Source organism: Strigops habroptila, chromosome 5 (genome assembly GCF_004027225.2).
Source record: "Strigops habroptila isolate Jane chromosome 5, bStrHab1.2.pri, whole genome shotgun sequence".
NCBI classification, from domain to species: Eukaryota; Metazoa; Chordata; class Aves; order Psittaciformes; family Psittacidae; genus Strigops; species Strigops habroptila.
In genome coordinates, this window is record NC_044281.2 from 54380882 (window position 1) to 54407110 (window position 26229).

Sequence of the window (26229 nt, forward strand, 5' to 3'; positions counted from 1 at the left end):
ACTTGCTTTAGTAACACACTGAGAATAATTAAGTTTGATGATTGTATTTTAGAGAGTGGGGTGCAAGCTAATACAAGGTCAGGATATTTCAGCAAAAGCCTTGGGGTCTTGGAGCTGATGTGTTTTGCAGCATCACAGGATAGGGCTGCAGAGCAGTGTCCTTTTGCATTAGTGAAAATACTCTCTTGCTCTGGTTAAATTGGTGATATGTCAGTTTTATATGGCAGGGCTCACCACAGTGACTTGCATATCAGTTTATATCCAGATGTTTAGGTGCTAAGCCTACTGTTCTGTGCCACTGCAAAACTGTAAAAACCACAGCAAAGAGAAGGGATTGGTTGGCAATAACTTAAGCTCACCAGCCAACTCTATCAAGTATTTGCATACAAGTCATGCTGAACTCATCCAGAGTTTGAGAAAAGCCTGACAGAACTGAGCATGTTTATCAGCCTAAGTAGGCAGGTGGAGGGGCTGCTGTGGAATATTTGAACGATAATCAGTGCATCAAAAGAAGAGGAATTTTACAGTGTGACTTACTGAAAGCACAACTAAAAGTGGTGGCGTCATGGTTTAAAACCAGCAAGTAGGAGATCAAAGGTCCCCATGCAGCTTGTAGCCATATCAAGGTGCTTTAAGTGCTCTGTGACTCTGCCAACTGGATTAGAGGGGGAGAGAAGAGCTGTCAACCACATTTCAAGAGAGACTTGAGGTAGCATGTGGGCTAAAATGTGATGGTCTGAGAGATGGACTCGCTCTTCCAGGAAAATAGGAACAAACCCACACACGAGTTTTGAAATTTTGGCTCAGTTTCCATCTCCGAGGTTTTAAAGAAACTCATCTAGTGAAACAGAGGGAGGGAAATGTAACAAAGAAAAAAGAAATTGCAATTGGCCTCCTTTTTATAAGTGTGTTCAAACAATATTACAAACCCCTGCCACACCCTGCTCTCTAAGTGTGTACATAGACATCTCTAAGTTTTCTGGCTACCCTCCAGAAAACAGTGGGCACCTCAGAGCCATGGCAGACACTGTCACCCCCAAGGAGGTGGGATCACACTGGAGCGAGGCTTTGCCTTTCCTGCCCTGGGGAAAGGGCCAGAGACAGCAGAGCCAGCTTGCTGCTGCCCTTGCGAGCTGATGTAAGAGGGGACATGGCTGTCAATCCAAGGGCCAATCCTCTTCCTGTATCTCTCTTCCATGGCAGCTGCCATCCATGTAAATTTCTGAATCCTGGTATAGTCCAAGGGGTGCCTCAGCTTTGTCATTGTCCCGCATGCTCTGCAACGATAAGTATCTACCTCTTTTGACTCTTCCTAGAGCTGGCCCTGGGTATATAGTATGTAGCCTGAGCAGATCTGTGCCATTAAAGCTGATGGTAGTTTTCCTCCATTGACTGGAATATAGAGGATTTGATTTTCATCCTTGTTTCCACTGAGAAGTACTAAATGGGCCTCAGTGGCAATCCAGGAACAGTAGCTGGGACCCTGGCTTAATTTGGAAGCTGCTTAATCAGAATGATATGCTGCTTGCGTAAGGAGCCTCTTCTAAAGGATGCTACTCTAGCTCTGGCTGGATTTATCACTGAGAAATGTTGCTTTGGGAAAAGCAATTGCTCATACAGCAACTGCATCATATTACTGTATGCCATTTAGTATGGTTCTCTGTGGAACATCTATTGATTTTTAAGGAAGGATGATGTACCAGGCAAGTTTTTCTTCAATAGAAACAAAATTACTGGTGAATAAGGATCCAGATCGTAAGGGAGATGCTGGCTCCCCACCTTTTCTCCAGCATGTGTATGCCAGGCCCTTCAAGTGAATCACTGAAGTAGCATTTGCAAACAGATTGTCATATTACACTCCAGAGCAGGCATGTAATTAACTCCTTCTGAGAGCAAAGGCCAGAATCATCCTTCAGGAGCTGGGTTTCTTGGAATGGTTGGCTAGTTCAGAAATGTGGATAACCAACTGATGAGTTCAGCCACAGCTGGACCAACACAGAGGCACTGTGCATTAATCTAGCATGAGATTTGGTAGCCAGGAGCCCTGGGGTCTGATCTCCATTCCATCACTGACTTGCTGTGTGCTTTGGAGAAGGTCATTTAATCTGTCTCTGCCTTATTCTCTCCATTAGTATTAGGGGGGAATGGTACTAACCAGCTTCCAGGGAGTCATGAAGCACAGCTAAGCTGTGTTTGTCATGTAATGTGGAAGTATAAAGCATATCTAAGGTCTCCAGGAGCAAAGATAGAAAGAGCTGACAAAAGTTGCTGGCTCCTAGCCCAAGACTTGCTCCCAGCACGTGGCTTCCAGGAGTGCCAGAAGGGAGCATTCTGTTTGTCACATGCGTAACTCTGTGTCTTGTTTTGTATCACCCAAAGGACCCTGTTCTGTTAATTATTTTTCTTATTATCTATGCTGTGACAGTTGTGAGTCCCTCTTGCAGACCTGGCTCCCGATTGCAGCACAATCCCCACCTCAGGAGGGGAAGTGGAGAGAGAGGTGCTGATCTCTTCTCCATAGTATCCAGTAGTAAGATGCATGGTAATGGTTCAAAGCTGTGCCTAGGGGAAGTTTGGGCTGGACATTAGGAAGCATTTTTTTACTGACAGAATGGTTAAACACTTTAACAGGCTTCCTAGATAGGTGGTTGATGCCCCAAGTGTTCAAGAGGCATCTGGACAGCCCTGAATTGGTCAGGCAGCTGGATTACATGATTGTTGTAGGTCCCTTCCAGCTGAAATGGTATGTTGTATTCTATTCTCCAAGTATAGGGAATGCCTTCTCAGATCACCACCAGTGAGTCTCCCGTACCTCACCTGGGCTGTGCTGGATGCCTGTTTCAGTGCAGTAATAGCCCCCAAAGGGAGAACAACTCTTTGCTCAGTTCTCTTCAGCTTTTCCTAAACTCTTTTTTCTTTCTTTTTATTTATTTATTTATTTATTTTTTGTTATCAAACATTATTATCAGCTTCTGTTGGCTTTCTTTCTACTTGCAGGGTAAATGTCTGTGTACAAAGATAGCCTGCCCTGTAGTGAGGGAGGGGCAAGCTTCTCACACTTACTATAAGGTGCAGGCAAGTAGCAACACACAAGCAGGTGTACATGTCTTGTAGTGATACAGACCAGCTGAGATAAAGCAGTGTATTGTTGGTCTCTGTGTGCATGTCAAAGTCCTCAGAGGTTCTGGTGGTGGTCAGCGCTGAGGATCATATGGCTCCTGATTTGCTACCGGGGTTGTTCTGAAGCACAGAGAGGTAATCTTACTTGTTTGGTATGTGCGGAGGGGGACAGAGTTGGGAAATATAAACAAACCTTACTCATTTAAATAGAAAAAAGATTCTGTAAACTACAGTTTAGTTTACACCCATTCAGTCCATTGACTGCAGGGGTGTCCCCCCTGATCTACCACAGCAGAACTGTAAAGCATGCTCTCTTTTAATTAGAAGGAAGCACCTTTTAATCAGTCAGCACAGTGCTGACAGATGTAGTGCCTGAAAAGAGGCACTGAAAAAGAGGCTTGAACAAGTTCTGAAGCATGTTGCAACCATTATAATTTTGGAACTCCTAAGAGGAAGGGTCTCTGCTATTATTCAAGCACTCTTATTATGTGGCTTCCCATTGGAAAGATTTAATTTGTCTTGTAGCTCTGTTGCTCAGTGGCATCGTAGACAAAGTACTTTGCCTTCCCTGTAAATTGTTTCAAGGCCAGGCAATGCGTGAACAAGTGCATGGGCATCATGTTACAGAGTTCATCCAAGGTGCACTTGGCTATATGAAGTAAACACTTAATAAGCAGCTTTGACTTGGGAATGTCATGGCAAGCAGATTTAAGTGGATATATTCTTCCATCCTTTCTTGAAACACATCTCAGCTGCTCTCCTGCTGTTCTGGTATATATGCTTTGTGGTACCAGGCATGGTGAGCACTTAATCATTTTACAAGCCAGCTAAATACAAATTGCGAAGCCAATTAACAAATACTTACATTTACAGGATTTATACTGCAGCTTGGCTCTCTTCATATGCAGACTAGCATAGAGGGCCCAGTTTGGGAAATTAATTCAACATCTACCCAATTTCCATGAGTGTAAATGGCACTTCAGCACAGGTTTACAAGCTTGCCCCAACTTCAGGGGCAAGTTATTCTTCTAACCAGGGCATAGACTAACGGACCAGGAGATCAGCTCCTGGTTGCGCTGCAGATATACTCTGTGACATCAACTGAATTGGTCAATCTGTGCTTTAAATTTCAATGAGAACAATGTCTCTTTTTCACTCTTCTGTATATATGTAAATAGCAAATTTTTCAAGACCAGGTTGTATAGAGCATGAGGGTCTTACAGCATGTAGCTTCATATATCTGAGCTGGGGGTAATATCCCCGTGCAGTCGGAGGTGACAGAGAGAGGAACCACTCTCACAGGTTGTTTAAATAGGCATCTGCTGTGATTCAGTCTCCAGAGGAACTACCATCAACCCACGTTGTGTCTAAACACAACAAAACCACAGTCTTGGCTGAGACTTCAGGGCATTACTGTTTAACATGGCCTTTTTCAGAATGCACTGATGTTCATGAATAAGAAAGTTAGTAGTAATAATAATCAGCAGTTTGAGGCAGCTTTTAATGTGTATAACACCATTTGTCCCAGAATACTTGGAGGAGCATAGCCGTTTGCTCTGAAGATGGCTGAAATGCAGCCAGCTTTGGGATGAAACAAAGCTTGTGTTTTAATACCATGGAGTGAAGTTTCATTAGGACAGAACGTGAGTGAAAAGGTTGTCCTATCCCTCCAAGTTTGTGCACCAGCTTTTTATACGGGAGAGGGAGTTATTGGAATAGCTGGTTGCATCAGGCAATCTCTCTTCTGGCCTAGTCCAAATGGGTTTAATTTAAGAGAGGAAGGAATTAGCCAATGTTCACTTACAAGACAAAATGGGAGGGAAAAAAAAAGAAAAATAGACCAAGAAGACACCTCATCCATTCATGTAGAGATCTCAGTGTTCTCTCATATTTCTTAATCCTACTCTTTCAGCTGCTTTAAATTATAGTTCAGCAAGGTATTAAACAGACATAACTTCAAACACAAGCAGAAAAAAGGACACAAATGGGGCAATTGAAGGTACAATAAACCATGACCATCATTCAGAAACCTTGCTCATTCTTGGACTGAAATTTCAGTTAAAATGCAGTTCATAAAAATGGCACTGTCTTATTCAGCAGATCTTTCCCCTTGGCCTTTTACTCCTGGCATAGCTTTACAGAAGTATGGCTAAAAGAGCATGTTATTAATTAAGGATTAGTCAGTTCTAGCCAGGCAGGTCAACTGGAGTCTGGGGGTGCCTCTGTTAGCCTGGTCGGCCTATCAGTGTTTATATTACTGCTGATGATGAGAAGGATCAAATGGAAAGAAACTGCCAGTGGCTGTGCACACACTAGGTGAGGCAAGCTGACAAAAAATGTAGGGAAGCCCTATTTTCTGTAAGAAAGCCACAAGGTAAGAGAGAGCTGAGGTTAGCGTGATGCCTTTGGAAGATCATTGTGCTTTTCACATTAGTGCTACATTCCTGCTTGGTTTAGGTCTCAGCCACAGGAGTGGCTTTGTCTAGGCGCTACACAGCAGTCACTGAGAGGACAGAGACTGGCTTTATTTAAATGGACACTATTCCTGTCTGCATCTGTTTTGGCTGAGTGCAACAAAAATTGTGTCCTTTAGATACATCTCTTCCATTAAGGATATTTTAATTGAATTTGCTCTGCAGTGCTATCAGGGGAAAAAAAAAACCCTAATATTAAAATTTATTACTCAGTCAAACTGTCCAGCTTTTTACCAGACTAAAACAAGGAGCTCAAATCTGCATTATAAGACTTCCAAAATCAATGCATTTAAATAGCATGCTTAACAACAGGATAGCAACTTCAAGTCCCTAGTTATGAGACCTTTCTCCTTAGGGTGTTGTAAGATTGGAGACCAGTGACATGCTTAACTTCTCCAGGAGAAGGCTTATTCCGTGATATCTCGTGGCCTGGAGTTGCATTAATATTTTGGTGAGAGTAGCATGTGCTTTTCTAAGGGAACTATCAGATCCCTTTTGAAATTTTAGCTGTGTGTTAGCTTAGTGCCTCTGGTCTGGTGCCTGCACCTGCAGGACATAATATTTAAGTCTGTAGCCAGTGCTAAAGAGTTAATAACAAATTATTTGGGAAAGTATGCAGCCCTTTGAGACACTGTACAGAAGAACTGCTGGATCTCCAGTGATAGGACTAGGAGAGAAGATAGAGGTTTTGTGTGTGTGTGTGTACTTCTCTGCATACTTACATGAAGTATAATAATTACTGATGTATTTTGTTGAGATATTGCTAATGGGTCGTATTCTTCTCTGGATAACCAGTCCCAATACAGGATAGGATGGTGCAAATCAGAGCTACAGCAACTGAAGATTTGGTACCAGGAGTTTGACTTCCTAAGTTCCCCATCATCCTTGTTCCCATCCTTTATTGACAGTCAGCAACAGTTGAGACCTTTTGATTTATTCATAAATTGGGTCAAAGTATACATGCAACTCTGATTATGACTTAGATGAGGTGATACACAAGTGAGAGATAACAGAAGAAGAAAAAACTGCCCATGCCTTGCAGCATTGTCGCCCAACATGAATCTCTTGTATGTCAAAGTTTGAATTACTTTCTTTGCTTGGGCAGAGTGTGCTGCTGGCTACAGACCCTAAATAAGGCTCTTCAGAAGAGTCCTTAGGACCTTTTCCTCACTATAGGAGCTTTTCACTGAGTTCTCTGACTTCAGTGACCTAAGACTGGAACTTGGCATTTTTACCAGGTAGAGGAATGTCTGAATACTGACACTTTTACAGCAGGTAAAACTATGTCATCAAAGCTGCACTTTCTACTATTTAAGTAGAGCTACTTCCAAAAACATAGTTCACTTGGTATAATATAAGTGTCTTCTCTGGGAGATTGCGGTGACAGGGATGTTGGAAAAGGATCACAGCTCTTTAAACCCCCGACAGATGGGATGCAAAAGTATGAAGTTAGCCATGGCCAAAACCCTCAAGCACACAATCAAGTCCGTATGGCTAAATAAGTCAGTTTATTCCTGGTAACTGTATTGTCTTAGCAAGCAAAAATGTAAGATAAATCCTGTTAACTAAGCGTCATCCATAGATGTTTATGTAAATGTGTGTTCCCTCCTATTTGTGATGCGATATGAGCATGCAGAGGGAGGGTTACAGTGACTCAGCACATGTGTTGTATCTCATGCTGCAGTGACTTCTGTCAGGAATTCCTTTGCTTTGCTTGTGGAGATGCGATGTCAGGAGTATTGGGAGTATCTGCAGTCACTGCCTTGATTTCCCTGCTGTTTTTCTGTGCAGAGAGATTCTGCTGAGAAGTATCTATCTGTCCTCTTCTTCTCCTTTTCCGTAAAGTCCTCAATGGGTGTACCCACAAGGACAGGCTTGGGGTGAATGTACTACAGGAGTCAGCTTTGCTCCAGCTGGCTTCTGTCCAAGTCCAGTTTTCTCAGAATGCAGAGAAGAACATGAGTGCAGTCCCTACAGGACTCCAACTGAAGTTTGACCTTTGAGGATTTGGAAATAGTCCCTGAGTCATTGGGATTTCATTGTGGTTCTTCATTATGGGTTCTGGAATGTTTTATTCCAGACCTGCTCAGAGCTTTGTTACAAGTTCAATGAGACATTGATGAACAAGGAGAATATAACTATTTTTGCATTCTGAGTCCAAGAAAGGCTTGTTGTTTGTAGAAATGAATGACCAAAAACTATGACTTGCTTTTATAACTTTTCCCAGCCTTCTTCAGTAGCCTAACAGTTTGTAATTTTTCTGCTTTTTCATGCAGGAACTACCTCTTCAGACTTAGTCTACATAACGTTTCTCTTATTCAGGTATGTTCACTTTTTACTCTCTTGTTTTATTTGACTTGCTAACAACTGTTCTGTAATATTTGATGTACATTTTCAGAGGGTCGTATAGTGTAAATTTACCCAGAGTGGTGGAGCAGGGAGAAGACAAAGTCAGAACCAGATGCTTATTCCTGCTTCAATGATAATGCTGGGGGAAGGGCTCTTCTACACTTCCTCATTTGGACAGCACTCTCTGCTCTTGATTCTTGAGTGTTCGGGTGGTAACAGGATCTGCGAAAAAATCTGACATCTTAAGGAACAAAGCATGTAGTGTGACTGATACAGGCTTAAACACAACAATCAATAGAAATCCTCAGCTTTCATTAGAGATGTCAGCAACATGTAGGAGAAGCTTTTACTATTCTTGTCCATCCTCATTTTTAGCCATTGTTGACCTATGTGAACACAGAGTGCTGAGGAGCTGTGTTTTCTGAATGCATTACTAAAAGCAAGGTTGGACTTGCTAGCATTCCAGAGGCAAAATGGGTTAAAAAAATGTATGTTACCTCTGGCAGAATGGAGGCAAAGCAGCTAAACTCTGAAAATTGCTTGCATATATCCAGCAATATTAGGACTTTCCTCCCACAGCACTGAACCTGGAATTGAAAGATGCAGCAAAAATTGTTAAGGAAAGCCCCAGCTGCTTATCTTTAAATAAATGCTAATGCTCTGGGATATTTACATCTTTACAGTTGCTAGAGCGCCAAAGATGTATTTAGCATATTTCAGACAGATTGAAGGGCCTTCCTCCTGTACCTGACCATGCAAAGAAACCATTAGAGTAGTATTGCCAGCCATTCCAATGTGCACAGGCCTTTTGCTGTTCGTAAGAATTACAAGTATAGGTGGAGAGAAGAAAAGATGTGTAAGGGTTGTAAAATGCATTGAATCTTCCTTTAAACGGAAAACAAAGTCCGGAGTTAGCAATGACAACAATAAAGGGTTAGAGAAGCTGATACTCCCATTTGGCAGTAGTTTCCGTTTGCAGAACCATATTAGCATGGCTGAAATGCTTCTAGCGAGCACACAGGAGAGGGAAGTCTCTGCAGTTATGTGAGGTGTCATACCTTCCCCAATGCCTGTTATCACACTGCCTGACACAGGCTCTTGTGCTTGTCAGATGAGGGATCCCCTTCCACGAAACCCAGCTGTAATCTCCCTTATACACTTCTGAAGTCAGGCTTCGCTTGGGCCCTTTCAGTGTAGTGAGTTTCCTTTCCTACACTGCAAAACATGGGAAGTCTCCTTCTATAGCACTGGAGGATGCTGTGAGATCTCCGGCTAACATAATAAGCTTAGTTTGCTCCTACTTTCTGGATGTATCCGGTCACTTTGCCAAGACTTTTTGCATGACAAAGAGAGCATGGAATTATGTTGACACACGTGTTGGGAATGATGGAAGCGATTGTTTCCCAACCTAGTGGTTGCCTAAGTAGGTGCTTGGCTTGTCTCCATAAAGCACATGATGTGGCTTAGAGGCACCCCCTCCCACCTACCATTCGCTGTGCGTCATTTTAAAGATGAGATCTGAAAGCAAGACGAGAAATGCAAAGAATTTACTGTTAGTTCTACAGGGGGTGAGAGTGCAGTTTAAGAAGGAATGACAATACTAATTCGGGTTGTTTTGTATCTCCTCTTTGCTGGTAAATAAAATACAAAATACAGTGGATATTGTCAGGCCTGATTTAGGGATAGTTTTTCATCTTGAGATTGTACTCTTCAGGTTGCCAGTGGTGTTACATCTGCTTCAAGGTGCAGTATTGTGTTGACAGATGTCTGCTCCCTTGCATTTGTACTCCCGTGAGGTGAGGGCAGAAACCTGAGGAGCATGGTGCACAGAAACAGCAGGATATGCTGGTGTGGGGCAAAGCCTGGCAGGGTGAAGAATATACCTCTCTACAGCAGGGTTATGTGAAGTTTATAGCTGTTTTTCAGTGAATGTTCCTCTGCAATCAGCTCTATCCCTAAGCTGCACTCTCCCTGTGGGGAAAAGGCAGGAACACATTTCTGCCACGCAGTTGTCACTGAAAGGAGAGGAGGCCAGGATGTTCCTGTGAAGGAGATAATTGTTAATTGTCTTTTCAGCAAGGGTGGCAACAGTATCTCGCAGGACCAATATCCCCTTGCCACTGCTCGCTAGCACAGCAAATTCAGTACTTGAGTCTCTCATTCTGTAATGGGTAGATTTACTAGCTCAGTCTACCTGGTGCATGTTTTCCACGACGGTTATCTGTTCTTTAACCAGAAAGTGAGTATTTCCTGCCATTGAGCAGGCCATAATGTTTTTCATCACAGCATTACTTTATTCATTGCTTTCCAATGGGAATAAATTCTTCTTTTTCAGGTTTATAATCCCCTTTATGAATATTGTGCATCACAAACCCAGTGTTAACTATGTTATTACTCTCTGATTTTAGAGAGGTTTTCAGCTCTCACACTTTAAAAGGCTGCACTTTTTCCTTCTACCTGTTGAATGACTGTGGAGACCTTTCACTTAAGCCCAATGCAAAATCAATTAAAATGAGCAGGGTTTCTCTATCAGCTTCAAGGTTCATTTTGTGAAACTGTGACTCCTGAAAATATGTTTTAGGAGTCTTCAGTTCCAGAAGCTAAAGTTATGGTATTAGTCCTGAATCTGCATTGGACTGCCATTATTATAAACTTAATTTTGTAATCTCCACAGCAAAGAACATTCTGGAGTATTATGTAGCCACTGCATGTAGTTTCAATAGGAAGTTATTGTCTTGGAATTGCAGCAGAGTAAAAGACAAAATTCAGCATTATATGGGCAAGTTATTGGATAAGAGGTGTATAAAAAGATAGCATTACCCTATAGAACAGTTGAGATTTCAGGAGAGGGGAGGAAGAGAGGTGGATTTTAGGATGTGGACCATGTTATAAAGGGCTCATTTCTTTTCCATTCTTAGCACTCAGCTGCCCTACCATGTGCTGAAGTTTCCTCCTCACTTTTTGATTTTTCTGTTGGTTCTGCTGAGGTTGTTTCTCCAAGACTGTAGCACTGAGCTTTTACATGAGAACTAGTGAGTGGAATGGAGCAGACGCTGAAGCAGAACAAGCTTGTTTCCTGCTCTGCAGAACAAAATGTCCCAGCTTCTCTGAGATTTTCCCCCCTCCCTCTTTGTTTCTTAAATGTGTTTCAGAAATTCCATTTGGGGACCTGAGAATCCTTTCACCAAATGAGTTTCAGTTGCATGAGAAACTTTGGTGGTGGTGGTTAACTTTTTTTGTGAGAAACATTTTTGCCTGAATGTCAATATCCAGAAGGAAATTGAAGCCAAGGTATTTTGGGATCACTTGTGATTTTGTCTACTTGTCTTTCTTGCCAGAATTGTTAAAGAAGTTCTGAAAATCAGCATCTTGAGATGCCCCAGGTGGGATATACAAAAGCACCTGTTAATTTTGGAAACTTCAGTATGTAGCATTCAAATTCTTGCAGCAGTCAAGGAACGGTTTTAAAATGAATACTGTTCCCTAGATCTTTTAGCATCTCTTAAACAAAATCCCTGCAACGTGTTTTATCTCCATCTTTAAATGGTCGTCTTGTATACATTGTAAGCTCTAAGTATTAGCCATTTTATAGAACACATTTTAAAACCGACGTGCACTTGGAGCACATGCTGTTTAATTTATGCATGGGTCTGAAGCAAGGTTAGCTCCTAATCTGCAGCTTTCACAGTGAGGACATAGAAAAGTCAGTTTTATATGGGAGTTTGTAATTAACAGAGTAGGTGTAAGGGTCATTTAAAAAACATAAGCCTTTGATCAAATTTTTAAAAATGCACAATGCTGATTAGGACTTCTTAGTAATGAATGCTGTTCTCTGGTGTGCGTTAAAAGCAGGCTACTTGGCAGGCATTTCATAAATCCCAGTGCAGTGCCTACCCCCTGTTCACCCTGATTTTACCTGAACTTAGAGTTCTCAAATGAACTGAGTGGGAAATGATTTTTCCAACCTTTTGAGGTGCCAAGACTTCCAACCTTTTTGCACTGAGATGGAAACAAGACTTCTCGACGTTTTTGTAAAATCTGAAAGAGGAGATAGACACATGGCTACTTGGGATGCAAAAATTCTGGGTCAAGTTATTTTCTGAAGCATCAAGAGAGAGGATTTGAATGTGCATTTCTTTCATCTCAAGCAATTGACCTTGTTTGTTTGGGGCATCTTTTTTCCTTTTCCTTTCTTTATGTTTCTGACCAAAAATTTCACTCTGGATCCAAGGTTTCCTTCTGGGCTCTCATCTGAGAAGTTTAATAGAACCTGTTAGAATTTAATAAAATGTTTATATTTTAATTATTTGTTTTAATGGAAGATCTTTTGTGAAAAAGTTTCTAACTAGCCCTGTGTATGCTGATCAGTTATTATCAGGTTAATAGTATTAAAAATACTTCAAGAGTCTGCGTGTATTCCCTTTCTTAAAAATAAACTGTATTTTAACAGAATATGAAAGAATAAATGGGTGCAGCTGTTGCAAAACTAGTCAGAAGACATAAGTTATTTCATTTGTTAAGAAAGACAAAAAATGTTGAGATTAAAATATGCTTTAATTAACAATCTAATATTTTTTCTTGAGGACAAAAAAATTAAGTGAGGACTAAGTTCAGAGACAGGACATGTTAGTTCCCCCATAGTCATAACCCTGAATTTGGTAGGATTGCCTGTGGAGCTACATGCTGTCCAGTACCACCTGGGCTGCCACAATCTAGATCTCCAATTACAACTGCCCCACTGCAAAACAGGAAAATGATACGAAAGACACAACTTTGTTTTGTTTTGAAATTTTGCTCCAGTCTTACAGATAAGAATACCTGCATTCATTTGGGCACTTTGGAGAATGTTACCTGGGCACTAGGGCAAAACATGATGAACTTCTCAGTCCCACTGGAGGCGTAAGACTTAAACCCAAGCTTAAAGTCAACAGCCTGCTTAGGCAGCATCAGCTTTTAATGATTGATCTGAAGCTAATTGAAATCTATTTCTTTCTGCTGATGTTTTGAAGCTTTGGAACGGGTATTTTTTTTTCAAACCTGAAACAGAGACAAAACATTTCCATATGGTCCTGTAGCAGATGAACAGTAGCTACGCATCCAGTACATTTCCAGTAAGGATGGTTTCACTCCAGATATTCTTCCCTCAATCTAAGGAGCAGAAACATCCCTGCTACAGAGAAGAAGCTCTTAAACTGCACAGCTGCTCCTGAAGACACACCTCTCTCCCTGCTGCTCCCTGGAGAGATCTTTATCTCTGTGGCATAATCACTGGCAAATCAACACTACGTATCAACAAAGTATAGTTAATAATAACAAAACTTGCCTATCAGTCTTCAGTATGTCACGTAGCAACAAATGGGACAGGTTTCATATTTTGCACTTTAAATCAAACAGAGCATTAAATGCATTATTTTCTACTTATTTAGGGCTCAGCAGTGTCACATTTATGTGTACTGATGAGAAACATCCTCTGCAAGTGTGTAGAAGTGTGAGGAGAGGTGACAGAGTTTAACTTGTTTTTTCTCTGTGTAGTTGAATAAAATATGATAGACAAAACCAACAGGAAGTAGTGAGTAATATAGGTTACAGCACAAATTGCCACTCACGTAATCTTTCCTGGTGAAAGTACTTCACAGGGAAATTTTAAGGATTCAGAATATGTTCACAAAGCCCTGGCGCTCATCAGAGAACTTACAAATAACAGATAAATCTTACATCCCCAAGAGATGCTGGATAAGCACCAGATGGGGCTTGGAGGGCCCGCGTTTGTAGTGCTGGCTCTGCCCACAGGCTCCTGAGGGAAAGTTAATCTGCCCAGTTTATCTGCCTGGTCTTTGCTCGCATATAAAATAGAAATATAGCACTTCTTTATAAAATGTTGTGATTTTTTGTCAGTAAAAAGAGGTAAAAGTATTGCATTTCAGAGTTACTTGCAGAAACATCCTTGAGCCAGAGTCATTCCTATTTTTCAAAATATCCTTTCAAAAATCATGAGAAAACTAGGCATCTACATGCAGCACAAACCTGTAGGTGCTCAGAAGCTGGCCCCACTTTGCTGAAGATATTTATTTCTTCAATCTATTTGGAATGTCAAGATGATTATCCAATTTAAAATCCAGTTTGGGAAGTAGTTTTGGGAAAGAGTGAGAACACTTTGCCTGTCTTTATGTACCACTGAGCTGCCTAGCAGGAACTCCATTTTGAAATGTTCAGGAATAAGCTTCACTTTCCAGAAGTCATTTTCTTAAAGCAGTTTATTATTTGTTTCTTGCAGATTCCCAGATACAACTTTGAATTATGTGGCACATATTTCTAGATAAAACATTTATTTCTTTATTTTTAGGCCAATGCAGTTCCCTCATTTAAAAACATAATCAAAACCTCTACTGGAGCAAATGCAGTCTTTAATATGTGGCTGATAGCTGAGTTCTGATTGTCACATATTTTATCAGTATGCTACATTTTTTATTAACAGATTAACATATAAATCTATTCATAAATCACCTTCCACAGCTACACCTAAAACCTCTCACTCTCAGCCTAGAGGTTTAAAGCTATTCCATAATAAAGCTTATATTGGCTGAACAAACTTTCTGGCAAATTCAGCTTTTTATTCTTATGATTTCAGGTTCCCAAATAAAATCTACTCCCTGAAATCACCCTTCCTTAAAATGACTGATCACGAGCTAGACTGAAGCTTTCAGGTGCAGATCTCCGCTCCCATGATCTATCTAAGAGAGAAACTTCTACCTGGAGTGGGAGATGGGGAAGAAAACAAGGCGTGTCAGACTGGAGATGACCATGTGTGAAGACCACACTTCATCCTCCAGGGACACACTACACCAGCTCCTTGCTAAAGGGAACTGTACTCTTCAACAGGCTCCAGCATATGCTGGTGGGAACCAACCTTGTGCTGATGTTACCTATCAATCAGCTGAAATTCAGAGAGCTGAGAAAGCAAATCTGTTCTCACATAGTGTTGAGTGATTTCTGAACACAACATCCCCTCTGTCTGGGAGAACACAACTCAGAAGTCCATTTAGAGCCAGCAAAGATTTTAAGCCCAGGTTTAGCTTTAAATAAATGCCTGTTTTCCTTTGAGAACTGCCTGAGTTAAGAATATGCTGCACGATCTATTGAGTGAGAATACATTTCAACATGTGCATTCACATATTGAAATTTGCTAAACTGGCTCGGAGTACACTGCCTACTTGTGATCAATGTAGTTACTCTCTAAAGTGAGTATTTAGGTATGGTATGGAAAGTTCTCATATATATATGTATGCAAGCATGCACAGGAGGATCATATGCATAGGGTTGTATAGCCTGTGTAGGAGGTTCAGGAGCTATACCTGTTTGGATTCATAATTGGCATTAAGCAGGGCAGCCTTCTTGGAGTCAGTGAAGGCCACAGAACTGATTTACATCTGGAGGGGAACTACCTTGTTATGCTTACATGCTGAAGTGAGGTTTGCATGATGACTGTCAGCCGTGGATTGCCAGCCTGCTTTCCTCAGTAATTTGTTAGTTGTCATTCCCTCCTTCCCTGCCTCAACTCACATAAAAGCAAAAATTACTACAGGGGTTTTCGTCTTTGTCAGCAAACATTATGAGCAGGATTCAGAAACTGAGAATTTAATTAGCTGCTGAAGTCACTTACTGATAACAGTAGCATATTGGGCTCTTTATTTGATAAAACCCTGTCAGGCATTTTATGTGTAGAGAATGAAGACTAATGTTCTTCTTCCTTGCAACTTACAGTCAGGGCCATTAAACATCCTTTAGAAAGGGGAGGGGAAAAGATGAAAGTGAAAAAAAATCCCTTGGACTTCTCAATTTTTTTGCCACCGATGTTGCTTCTTTATCTTTGCAAAATGTAGTTTGGTTTGCCTATTTAGCCCTATTTCTCTGTGGACTTGTTTGCTACTGCACCAGCTCCAGGAGGCTCTCGAGGATCTGCATGTACTTACGCCCTGTCTGTCCTCTGCCCTGACACGCATTCATCTGTGGCTGCTGTCAACAAATTCAGTTCTGCAGATGTTTCTGAGAGGCAAATCAGCCTCTTGTTGTAGGCCACACCTTAGCTAAACTGAAATTTTTATAAACTGGGATTTATATAAAAATTTGCTGCTTTTTTATAATTATTACTTTAGGGAAATGGGGTATTTTTAGATGTGGGAGAGGTTTGTTCTCTGGCTGCAAATGGTGGCTTACCACAAGGCATTGTATGCATTTCCTAGTTACTTCTGTCCCAGTTAGGGTGCTCTGGTGCGATCATTAGTGAAAGCTCTAACATAGGATGAGTTTTATGCAGCACCTTTGCTAAGAGTAGTTGATGTGGCAACAGTGACCTATTGAGTTTCACACACCAAGCAGGGTTCATGCAGCCAGCTTCTGCTTCCTGCTCTCCTGGAAAGATACCTGCCACAGTCTCTCCCATGTTCGGCAAGCCCAGGTTTGTGCAGGTGGTGAGCTGCCAATCAGTGGAGCCTGGGGAGAGGTCCTGGCCCTCTGCTGCAGTCAGTGCTGCAGTTTGCAACTTCTCAGGGCTATGCACTCAGTGAAGTGCTCTTACTACCTGGGACCCGGAACCCTTGACCTGTCACTGGCATGGGAGCTGGGCTGCACATGCTGGGAAGTCAGAAGTAGAAGTCCTTGAAAACACAAAGGACGGCATCTTACACGATGAACAATGGAGTATCTGAGCCAGTTACTACAGAAAAAAGCAGCAGTTTGGGGTTTGTTTTTCTTTTTTTAAGCCTGAGAATACAGAGAAATATCTACATTTTATTCTCAAAGCAGAGCTTAAGAGACATCTAAATGATTCATGTCTCTTGCACTGTCTTTCTGCACAGGATTAAGTTTGACCTTGATAGTGTCCAGTCATTTATAAGGAAAGCATTAAAAAAAATCACCACTTATTGATTTGCATCTCTCTAAAAAGGCCCAGGAATGACCTCATGTTTCCTTTAAAAACAACTATTGAGCTCTTAGGAAAAAGGAATTGTTCTGTAGTAAATACATATCATGTCAGTGCATGCGTTTTTCCCTAGATAAATAATCCTACTTTTCTGTGTTAGTAACAGTTTAGCCGACGTGTGTTTTACAGCTGCTTTTGAATGCAACAGTTCTGAATGACTAATACGAGGGGATTATTAGAGCCTGGAGCTACGCAGCAGAGTCGCTAATGTGGCCTGCACAGCTGTTATGAGAAACCCAGACCTGGGGAGAAGAGATGGAAACTGTTCATCATTCCCACAGGACATCAATCCTGTCTCAGCACAGCAGGGGCAGCTCACCTGAATCCTTTGAAAGCCTTAGAGAGCTTCAGCCTCCAAGGTTTCACCTACCTTCCCCAGGCTGAGCTCAAGGAAAGCAAAACCCATGTGCTAAGAGGACAGACAAATAAACCGGCACAAACTGGACTATGCCTATGGCGTCTCTAGCCACCTTGACTGGAGGAAGATGGCGAGTTTTCAAGCTTAGAACCCTTTCTTCAGGGCTGCAGGAGGGGTAGCAAACCTCCAGCAAAACTATGTCAGGCAACAGCTGCTGTGAGTTGCCTGCTAATGTACGGGCAATGGGAGAGGAAGGGTTGTACCACTGGAGGAGGGTGAGGGATGTGTCTGTGGGTATAAATGAGTTGCTGGGTGCTGCCACAGCTTGGACAGTCAGTTGGGACAATGGTCTTACAGGTATTCTACTGTCACTGAAATGTTCCTTCCATATAGAAGTTACCCCACTGTGGTTATAGCTAACTGATACATTTTTATTGGTAGCATGGCTGAGTAGAGACTAAGCTATTCCGAGACTGGGGACACTAAATGTGGGGAGTCAGTGGAATAAGATATTCAGCAGTTGCATATTTTTCTCCATTCTCTATAAGAAGATTTTGGATAGCATGGATTAGCTGCCTCACTTGTAGACAGCTGCAGGGAGGTAAGGTGGTTTCTAGCCGTCCCCAGTCCAAGCTTTCCTTTCTTAACACGTGAAGCTGATATAATGATACTTGTCCTTTTGAATTGCCTTGAAATGCATGGCTTTCCGTCTAAGGCCTAAGTATTATACACAGTGATATGCATTTGTAAATATAGGTAATTTGCCTGAATCATGAGTCTGCAGTTATATTCTGAGCCATAGTACATGTAACATTAGCACTTATCTTCGCCTCTACTTTTCAGGTAAGCAGTTATGCAACTTCAGCATGCCCACATGTTTAAAATTGACTCATTTTCCACTACTTTTTTCTAAACTTCTTAAATTAAATGTAAATTTTTAATGTAAAAAAAGAGTAGTTGGGTTTCTAGTAGGAGAAAAATGCAATAAAAATGCATCCCTTCAGATAAAAATACAGATACAAATAATTCTGTAAATTTGTTTAAAAAAGAGAACAGATTGGAAAGAATTTGGGGGTGGCGGTTAATAAAAGTATGTTTTCATTGGAAACATTTTTTTTTGTCAAGAATATAGATCAAATTCCATATATTAATTATTAATTAATCCCTTCAGACAGGAGACAAGGCATGTTGTGACATTTTTGAAAAAGTGGTTTAATTCCTTATAAGCAAAGAAAAAGGAGTAACAGGACTGCAGCCATTTGAATAGGCTGCAAGGTTGCTCAAAGTGATTTAAGCTTTATTAAGAATGACAAAAAAGTTCTTAAGTTAGCCTGGGAGTATTAAGAAACAAACTGCAGTTTGCCTAAAGGGAGAAGACTTTGCTGCATGGGGCAAGGAATGATCAATGGTTCAATAAATAAAATGGTGGTGAACCCAGTGACAGGAGAAAAAAATGTATGTGGCTAATATAATTGTTACAAATTTAGTAGCTTTTGCTGTGAGATCAGTTACTGAGGATTTAAGGGCAAAGCAGAAAAAAGAAAAAGATTGTTTTGGTTGTGTTTTTTTTTCAATACAAGATAAATGGGAAAGCCTTGAAAGCCACCAAAAACGAGTTAGACAGAAGAAGTACAAAGTAGTATGCTGCATTAATCCAGTTGGAAAATTATTTTATATTCCCTCATCTTAATTATAAGATGTAGTCTCAAAACTCATTTGTGGAATCTTTGACCTTGTTAGATGTCAAATGCAAACGTGCTTGAGGGGAGGTGAGGGAAGAGCCAGGTGGCAGGGTGAATGTAAGGGCAGGACTCGAACTGAAGAAAATTGGAAAATAAATCATGGGTTGGCAGAAGAGTGCAGACTGGTGAACAGAACAGAAGAGCTGGGAGGGAGGAATAAAAGACACCGCATCAGAGTCATCTTTGCAGGAGAAGGAGCAAATAAGTTCCTTGTTGAGATGAAGCTTGGCAGAGCTCACTATGGCATCAGGTGTTGACGTCTGGTGTTGGAAAAGAGGAGGCAGAAGCAAGGCAAACTGTGACAGACCAAGCAGCGAGTCTGAAGTCATCTGTTTCCCAGCCTTAGGAGGAAGCTAGGTGGATTGATGCTGTGCACAGTAGTGGGGCTCTGGCTGCTTACAGGGGCAGCAGGCAGGGGCTGTGTTCAGCTGGGCTGGGCAGTGAGCGGACAGTGAGGGTTAGAAACACTTGAACTTTTGGTGGTGGGACAGGAGAGGGGCAGAGAGGCATCTTCCCTAACGCTGCAGTCCAGTTCTGATTTAAACTGTTGTGCATTTCCATTTTGCAGCAATAAACATAAGACTTGAGAAAAATCTTTTGGATCCTTGATAAATCAACCCCAGACTCCTTGTGCTTCTGAGACAAGTAGTTGATTTACGTTGATCAAGTGCTGACTCAACCACTGCATGTATTGCTGGTGATGTGGTGATATTTAAAATGTGAAGCTTTTGATTTAAAGATGTAAAGAGCTGCAGAGAGTCAGGTCCTTTTGGGTTGTCTTTTCCCCACTGACCACTGTAAAGTGTTGCCGCATCTATAGATAACTGTATCCTGCTCAGAGCCTTTCAGTATATTTAGGACTGGATGGATGTTGGCTTCTCACTTAATTGGAAATGCTGGGGAGAGGAGTTGGGGGCATCAGATGGGGAATTCAACACTGTTGGTTCTTCACTTTTTCTGTGTTTAAGTGTTCCTTGCTGATGGAGCACAGATGGTCTTAGATTAAGGAAAAAGCATGCCAGAACTGCAGGCTAGGCTCAGACTGGGGAGTTAAGCTTGACATGAAATAAGAAGGCGGCTGTAATTAGCTTATCAAGAGCATTAGGCACCTGGCAGAGGAAAGCATATATGTAATGCACAATGTAGCTATAGAACAATAAAAAAAAATACTGAAATCTGTTTTATGAAGCATGGGAGACTTTTCATTGCCGACTTCCTTTTCCAGCCCAGCCTGGTAACATCTGAAAGGTCCTACTTATTCTTGGTTATTAGTGATTTATCAGAAATGCTGAGCACCAAACCCCATAGAAGCCAGAGAGTCTAAAGGTCAAAATCTAGGTGTGTTGCCAAAATCTTTCCTGGGAAGCTTGCACCGCACTTGCCTGTGCACCATGTGTACTCCCTGATTGCAAACATTAGTCATCTCACTACCCACTCTTGTTCTTTCTGCGTGTTTTTTTGCAGCCACATGTTGTCTTTCACCTTAACCCTAGGATTCAGGCTCACTGGGGCAAGAATTGCCATTTAATTTTAAGCAGAAACGCCTAGCAGAGTGCAGCTGAGTATTCTGTGTGCTTCCACAGTACATGTCAAAATCCTGGTGTCTAGGATCGGGAGTCTACATCCTTTCTACAGGTATGCAAAACAAATGGAAATTCAGACATAAAACTGCTGAATTTAATAGGGAAAGTACAGAGGCTTATTTTTCAGCTGAGGGTTTAGGATTTTTTGCACATATTCTTAAAGCTTGAAAACTATTACTTTAAAATGGGGAAGAGCAGGAAGGAGAGTCTGGTTTCACTTAAGTTCCTGTGGTACAGGCAGGCTAAGGCAGGATCTCTGTTTTCTGCCTGCCTTGCAAAACTTTCCCAATCTCTCTGGCTTCAATGAAACCGGCCTTGGCTAATTAATCTCAAAGATAACATTTGGTCTCAATAACGCATCTTTCACTTATTTAAAGATTTCCAGTGCCTTTTTTTCCTTTTTAGCTGTAGTACACTAAGCTTAAGTGCACAACCAGAAAAGAATGTTGATAGGATAAATCGAATCATATGCACATTTATTTGTTTAATTGTGCACTGCCTCCTTTTTTCAAGCCAAGACAGGACTCAACCATGTTCAAACTCTACACAATTTTAATGAGACTATATTGCAGTGTTTGTCATCTGAAAGAGTATTAGACCCCCCTTAATGCAATAGATGTGATTTCCCTAAAGAAAAGCAGGAGGTAGAGAACAGTGAAAATGTCATATTGAGTTCTTCATTAGTCTCGTTAATACTGCAGGATGTGCTGATTTTGATTCCTGAATTTCAGCCTAATTGTTGGGAGAATCAGATCCAAATTGGGCATTTCCTCAAACTTATTTTAGCTCCTTCTCAAAGCAAACAAATAAGTGCTGACGAAGTATATTCAGTGATGTAACCTGGAGAGGAATAAAGAATGCAAGACTTTCCTGCCTTAGAAAGCTGATAATACACAGAGGTTTCACATGTACAGTGATTGCATTTTCAGTTTGAAACATATATGGGAAGATTGCTTTTCATAGCTAAACTGTTAATGTGGGTGCACAAAAATGCACTCGGTTGACTGTGCAGAATTTGTCCAATCTGTGTCAGAAGCAGGGGGGAGGGAACACAGAAAAATGTATAGGGGAGAACCCTTAACATCTCTGCATAGCAGTGAGCTTCAAAGAGGCAAAGTGCTAAGGAAACCCAGAGCAGAAAAATAAAGTAGAATGAAATCTCCTTGCTTGATGCAGAAATACAAAGGAGACTATAGCCATGGTAAATTGATTTTGTACTGAATATGGGCTGGTCCATTGGAAGGGTTTTTGAACCTCCTACTCCAGAAATCATTGTGCAAAACAGTAAGAAGAGGCTGCTTAGAAGTCTTGTCACATCCATCAGTGGAGCCCACAAAGAGGAAGGAGGGATTTAGTTCTGAATGGCGGCTCTGCCAAAGAACATAAAGGGGTGTCAGTGGACATATTTTGGCGGTAGAGGAGCCTCAAAGAAAGAAGTGCCTTCACTTTATCAAGGGCAGTCATTGCTGTGACTCTGTTCATTGGCTTGCTTCTTAGAAATATCTTGTTGAACCTTGTTTGTAGGAACTGAAGAAAAAACAAAAACAAAAAACCACAATAAAACCTGTTCTTTACAGAATAAACAGTGCTGGTGGTGTGAGAAATAGTGCTGTGTGGTGTCCACCTGGCCGGTGTCAACTGCACCCACATGTGCATTGGCTGTCCTTATTTTTCCAATCTGCTTGACTGCAGTTGAATTTTTCTTTAATAATTTTTGACTCAGTGTATTTTAGCCTCTTGATTTAGTTATTTTATTGATTTCTCATATAATCTTATGTCTCTGTCATCTCCAGTACTTTTAGTAAATGTTTGTTGTCATAAGCTATTAACTGAATGTGACATGGCAAGAAACCAAATTCCACTGTGGCTGCTAATTACCCAGTATGCTGAAAGTCTTGTCTCAGTTTCTGTATGCTTTTGCTCTTCAGTAATAGGTAACACTGTAACTCACCCTTCATTAACATTCCCTGTGCTATTGTCTAGTTCTGGATTTTGTTGTTCATTCTAAACTGGCTAGAGGTGAGAGCTTTAAGGTCTTTTTTTACTAGCATGCCAAACATCCCAGTTAACTCAGGTTATCAATTTGCATTTTGCCCTGCCCACACTTTTTCGCACTTAATAGAATAAGTTTCTTGCAACTAAATCATTGCAGTGTTAAGCACTTTCAAGCAAAATGGAGTATCAGCAAAATGAAATCATTGTCGCATACTGACATTTTCTTTAGAGGGAATGATAAATATACAAACACTATAGACAGCGGAAAGAAAAATCCAATGCCATCTTTATCTCTTTTCTTCAGAGCTGTATCTTTCTTCCAAAGTATCATGTTGGCATGTTCATCTAACATTGCTGTATAAATATGTAGCTGTCAAAGCTCAGCATATAGCCACAGAAGAACATGTACTCCTTTTTTTTACCCTTATGGACAGCACGGCAATCCAATCTGATGCTAAAATCTGTAATCTGAACATCATTCCTGGCTTCTGCAAGCCCTTCTGTTCAGGTATGGTGTCACATCCATAGCTCCTTGTGTTGCTGGATCACCAGTATCTTAGCACCTTTCCTTTGATTCCCCTCTCTTTGGGTGAATTCTTGTTGTGTTACATTAGGAATGGACACTTGTAAGATTCAGCCAGGTAGGGTGTTAGGCCATCTAGTCTATGTCATGCTTTGCCAAAAAAGGTTGGAGCAGATGATCCTTGAGGTCCCTTCCAACCTGGTATTCTATGATTCTATAATTCGTGCTTGTATTAATTTAAAGGGTCTTTCACAGGCTTGCTTATCACTTCCCGTAAGAGGCTCACCCCACTTTGAAGCAGCTTATGAAGCCAGCATCTCTCTCCCACTTGATTAATGTGCTGCCTTCTCTTGCTTTCTCCCATGAGTGCCCTTTGTGTCTCGGAAGCATCCTGTCCTTGATAAACTCTTCTGGTTATGAAAACCTCACAGTGAGTTGTGTGGCTGGTGAGCCACAACCTTTCCCTGTTTTGTGGTTATGCTCTGTTGTCTCTCGGTGCTCCACCGTGCGCTACCTGATGCCTCATATATTATTACGCTTTGTTTGCAATGCATTTTGGCAAGGGTCTATCTGCACAGGCCTGTAGAAAAAAAAAAAAAAAAATTTCCTGTAAAAAAAAAAAAAAAAGAAAAAGGCTTAAATTCTCTTTTTTGTGGAATTCAGCATAAGTTACAAAAATTTTACACCACGGTTGCTGAAAGTATGCTGAAAGAACTGGCAAGTTAATCTACTTGCTCCAAATATGGATTTTAATTTCACAGTACTTCCTCAAGGTTGCACTGGCTGCTCCATTGTAAACTGCCCTTTGTACACTAAAATTCCCAAAAAGCTGAAAAAGTACAGGTTGTAACCTGGATGTAACTATTGTTTATCTTAGAAAACACCATGTTAGTTTTAGTACTTGGTATCAAATGTTCTTTACTAAAGCTTTAGAAAATTGTCTTTAATAATAAAAGCTTGTACTTGTACAGTGCTTTCCATTTGGGTATGCTGTAGAAACCATGATCTGTTAAGCCTCATACAATGCTCCTTTTAGATAAGGAAATGCATGGTCTGGAGTTGTAAATTCCTACCTGACACTGAAGAGAGAGAGGAGTGTCTGATTTACAGACCTTATATTGTTTAATGGAATCTCCTGCAGGACAAATGGAAGTTGGAGGCACCAAAATTCAAATTTGTTCTCGTACATGAGACTGTGGCCTTGCCCCAAGGTGTCAGAAAAAGAGAATAGGGTATGTGGCATCTTGCCCATTGTTCTAATCCTTATAAACCTGCTCACTCTGTGCACCACTGATTCAGTGGATGCATTTTGTGATAGTAGCAAATAAACACTAAGAACTCATTTTGTGCTGGACAGGAAAGTTTTTAGTCCTCAAGAGAGTAAAATTCAGTGCTCATCTCTGCATCTGACATGCTCAGTGGCTTTTCCTAGTCAGTTGACCTCTGCTGCTGGTTCTCCTATCCTCCCATGTGCTTGTGTTGTCTGTGTTTAGCTTGTAAGTGCTCTCAGACAGAAATTCTCTCCCACAGCATGTTTGTATATTGCCTAGAAGTATGGGGTCACAATCTCAGTTCATGCCTCTATGTGCTTCTGTAATGCAAGTAATTCTGAAGCTGTGAAAGAGAAAAAATCAGTAGCATTGACCATCCAAGAAGAACTCAAAGTAGCTGAAAACTTTCTCTCAAAAACTAACATACGCAGTTGAAAACAGATTGTCTCTGTAGGCACAGACACACATCAGAGGTACAGGAGTTTACCCACTTACTGCTTGCAGCAGAGCTTACTGGGATGAATGTGCTTTCTGTGCAGGAGGAAAACTGTGGTGTTTTACCCTGCATTTGAGATAAGAGAGGACTATGAACAGAGTGGGTTACCATGACTCAGCTGATGTAGAGCAGCTCCTTGGCTGGGATAACTTGATCAAAGAAAGTAGAGCTCCCATATCTGCAAGGTGAGGCCCTGTTCTGCTGGGATTTGTAGCAATGCTCCATCTGGGTGTGCATACAGTCTGAAAACATAAGGTGGAAGGAACGACTCTAAATCAGTGAGGCTTTAGAATGAAATCAACAAAGAGAATGTATTCAGTCCTCCTGGAAACTCTCCTCCCTGTCTGCTGAGTGCAGATGTACACTATTTCTGTAATTTTTTGTACAGTAAGTGAGCCAGGGCAGAGGAACTTCCCTCAGACTATTGCATTTCTTTTGTAAGGATGTGATAAGACAGAGAAATGTGAATATCCAAAGACAGTATTATTTGGAGCTCAGTTAAAGATCCATTCTTAAAATGAGTAAGTCCTTCTTCCTGATGAATAATTCCGTCTTTACTATGCCTGTATGTAACATCCACTTCTGCTCTGACATGAACAGAGTGAGCAATTGTGTTCAGCAGCAAATAAATGCCAGGCCAAAATTAGTCCCAGTATAGTGAGACTTTTGTTTATAGAAAGAAGGTCTGATTCAGAGATTAAGGTTATGGGAACTGGAACTCAGTGGTGGATTTTTTTTAAATGTTTGTCAACCTCCACCTTCTAAGTGTGACATTTTGAGGTCTTCTCCAGGTGACTTACTGTCCAGCCACTCCAGAAGAGCCGTGCGACTGGGCCACTCTGTGGACAAGCACTATGGGTGCTTTGCTTAAATGAAGCAAGCAGCTTGAGTTTTACCACATCTCGAAGGATCTGAGATCATTTAAGGGAAATCAATTAATAGTTTGATAATACACAACGCAATTCTCTTCATCCAAGCCCTCTCGTCTCCCCACAATGAATTGACTGAATCCTGTGATCATTCCTCAAACCTGTCACTGCACACAGCAGTGATCTTTAATTTGTATACTGCAGTATGTAGCAGAACTATTTATTGAAGCTTGGAATTATGTTCTTTCAGTATTAGTTATCTGTTTATCAGACATGTTTATCACAGTTTTAATAAATTACCAGTGTTGGAACTTCAGAAATGGCCTCTAGGGTATTAGCTACTGTGCTTTATTATTAAGAAGTTAGATTTCAATAAGATATGATTTATAATATATGTGCCTTGTCCTCAAGAAGAAAGCTGATGCTGGAAAAGGGAATTTAACTTTCCACTTTTAGACTAAAGCAGCAA

At 41.1% G+C, this 26229-nt stretch overlaps 1 protein-coding gene across 6 annotated transcripts in view; it reads left to right on the top strand.

The window, feature by feature from the left end:
* SEMA5B (semaphorin 5B) overlaps positions 1–26229 on the top strand; it is a 277489-nt gene that overhangs the window by 160216 nt on the left and 91044 nt on the right. For all 6 annotated transcript variants that reach the window (XM_030487800.1, XM_030487796.1, XM_030487799.1 and 3 more), the window contains exon 6: positions 7871–7916. In XM_030487800.1, coding sequence (XP_030343660.1) covers positions 7871–7916 — 46 coding nt within the window. The remainder of the gene's footprint in view (positions 1–7870; positions 7917–26229) is intronic.